Here is a 3097-nt window from a genome sequence, read left to right as displayed (position 1 = left end):
TCAAAATGAATATTTGTAGTATTTTCTGGCTCTCCAGAAGAGTACAGTATTAACTACAAAAGTATAGAGTCCTTTGTAAGATTTTAAACTTTAACATCTTCAAACCTGCAAGGTTGAGCAGCAAACGTTGAAAGTACACAGCAGTAATTTGAAGAAAAAACTACAGTATATATATATTAATATATATTTATATGTGCATGTATGACATTTTCAAGTAATTTCAAAGCAAAACATCATAAGTGAACATTTCCAAGTTCCGTCTGAGGCTTTGAGTATATAATGTGCAAGAAATAATCTATGGCTCATAGTTCATGAGAAAAAAAAGCCCCATTTATTTGCATTGAACTATGCAAACCTGCTACATAAAGTATATACATTCAAGTTTAAAGATTTATTTTGATTGACTAATGAGTCATTTTGCATGTGTTCAATCTCAAGAGTAGAAATGCTGGAACAAAGCGTTAGTATTTCCTGCAGAATCCTTGTCCTTGTCTCACTCTCAGTTCATGTCAGGGGAGCATATGCAGAGTCAGAGCCAACATAAGGTGAATTTCTTCTTCTAACTCTTTGACTTAAAGCTCGTGACTTCATCTCGGTTGTTCGTTTCGGTCTCAGAATCTTCAACGTCAGCGTAAGCACCGTCCTCGGATTCTGCCTTGACTTTCCCCAAAGTATCAAGTCGGAGAAAAGTTGTTGTTTCCTGAGCAGCACTGTTAGCGGCCTTTCCATCATTCAACTTGCTTGGACCCAAATCTTGATCCCTGTCAGTTTCTTCCTCTGATTCCTCCTCATCTTCCTCAGCCTCATCTTCTCCATCGGCTGACTCGCCCTGGTTTGCTGTCCAGTCTGGATGGGGCCTCTCACTTTCCTCCTCCTCTTCCTCGAAGGCATGGACGCTGTCTTCATAATTTTCTCCATTTGGCATGTTAGCACTTTCACACTGTGTTACATTTGTCTGTCCGTCATTATCTTCATCAACATCTTCCACTGGTTCATTTTCTTCATTCTTCTCTGATATTTCCTCCACATCCTCATCTGGCTTCAGCTCCACCACATCATCAGCTTCTTGATGCTCTGCAGCAATGTCACTTTCTTCTTGTGTTTGTTCGACTTCGTCAGGATTATTCTCTGTAACCTCCTCATCTTCTTCTCCAGTAATTTGATGTCTGCCGTCAGACTCCGAGGCACCGTCTGCTCCAGATTCTTCTCCGGCGTCACCTTCAGCAATCTCATTTCCCACCACTTCAGTTTCTCCCGAGTCTTCCTGTGCTGTTTCTCGTTCATCAGTCTCATTTCCTGTTGTTGCAGCCTCCGTGTCATCTGCACCTCCAGACTCCTCTCCACTTTCAGCCGATCCCTCCATTTCATTTTCAGCCTCTTCAGACTCCTCATCTTCTACTAGTTTCTCATCATCTTCTTCTTCACCCTGTTCTTCTTCTTTCACGAAGTCTTCAGTGACACTGTTTTCTGCATTTGTTTGAGATGCCTCCGTCTCTTGAGGCTCTTCAGCCGATGCCTCTTCAACTTGATCTGCACCACTCGAATTCTCATTTTCATCCGTAGCCACTTCATCCTCTTCTCCAGTCTTGTCTTCTCGTGCCGTTTTATCAACTGTTGAAGAATCCTCTTCTCTTTCGGTGTCATGTGCATCTGTTGTAGCATCGTTTACTGATTCTTGATCATCCTCCTCCTCCTCCTCCTCCTCCTCCTCCTCCTCCTCCTCCTCCTCCTCGCCGCTAGCAGCAGTTTCCTCCACATCTTCTGTTGTACCTGCTTCCTCGTTGTCAGATTCACGATCAGTTCCATCTGCCTCATCTGCTGCATTTTCCTCTTCAGCTTCTGTGGCCACAGCAGCTTCTTCCTTCATTTCATCGTCTTTTTCTCCTTCGGTATCATTTGCATCTGTTGTTGCATTGTTCGATTCATCAGCTTCATCATCATCACGCTCTTCTACAAGTTCTTCTCCATCTTGGCCAGCTTCATCCGTGTTTTCAATTTCCTGTGAAGTCTCATCGGCCTTGTCCTCCTCTTCCTCCTCTTCCTCCTCTTCTTCCTCACCGCTAGCAGCAGTTTCCTCCACATCTTCTGTTGTCCCTGCTTCCTTGTTGTCAGATTCAAGATCAGTTCCATCAGCCTCATCTCCTTCATTTTCCTCTTCAGCTTCAGTGGCCACAGCAGCTTCTTCCTTCATTTCATCTTTTTCTCCTTCGGTATCATTTGCATCTGTTGTTGCATTGTTCGATTCATCAGCTTCATCATCATCATGCTCTTCTACAAGTTCTTCTCCATCTTGGCCAGCTTCATCCGTGTTTTCAATTTCCTGTGAAGTCTCATCGGCCTTGTCCTCCTCCTCCTCCTCCTCCTCCTCCTCCTCCTCCTCCTCCTCCTCCTCCTCCTCCTCCTCCTCGCCGCTAGCAGCAGTTTCCTCCACATCTTCTGTTGTCCCTGCTTCCTTGTTGTCAGATTCAAGATCAGTTCCATCTGCCTCATCTGCTTCATTTTCCTCTTCAGCTTCTGTGGCCACAGCAGCTTCTTCCTTCATTTCATCTTTTTCTCCTTCTGTATCATTTGCATCTGTTGTTGCATTGTTCGATTCATCAGCTTCATCATCATCATGCTCTTCTACAAGTTCTTCTCCATCTTGGCCAGCTTCATCCGTGTTTTCAATTTCCTGCGAAGTCTCATCGGCCTTGTCCTCCTCATCCTCCTCTTCCTCCTCCTCCTCCTCCTCCTCCTCGCCGCTAGCAGCAGTTTCCTCCACATCTTCTGTTGTCCCTGCTTCCTCGTTGTCAGATTCAAGATCAGTTCCATCTGCCTCATCTGCTTCACTTTCCTCTTCAGCCTCAGTGGCCACAGCAGCTTCTTCCTTCATTTCATCTTTTTCTCCTTCTGTATCATTTGCATCTGTTGTTGCATTGTTCGATTCATCAGCTTCATCATCATCATGCTCTTCTACAAGTTCTTCTCCATCTTGGCCAGCTTCATCCGTGTTTTCAATTTCCTGCGAAGTCTCATCGGCCTTGTCCTCCTCTTCCTCCTCTTCTTCCTCGCCGCTAGCAGCAGTTTCTTCCACATCTTCGGTTGTCCCTGCTGCCTC

General features: G+C 45.0%; 1 protein-coding gene across 1 annotated transcript; it reads right to left on the bottom strand.

The window, feature by feature from the left end:
* Positions 1–559: 559 nt before the first annotated feature.
* On the bottom strand, positions 560–2191 carry LOC128460639 (cilia- and flagella-associated protein 251). The gene has a single exon (XM_053445882.1). It carries the CDS (start codon positions 2189–2191, stop codon positions 560–562), a length of 1632 nt encoding a protein of 543 aa, XP_053301857.1.
* Positions 2192–3097: the final 906 nt, after the last annotated feature.

This window comes from Pleuronectes platessa, chromosome 17, assembly GCF_947347685.1.
Source record: "Pleuronectes platessa chromosome 17, fPlePla1.1, whole genome shotgun sequence".
NCBI lineage: Eukaryota > Metazoa > Chordata > Actinopteri > Pleuronectiformes > Pleuronectidae > Pleuronectes > Pleuronectes platessa.
The sequence above is the reverse complement of the archived record's forward strand: the minus strand, read 5'-3'. Positions and strand labels throughout refer to the sequence as shown.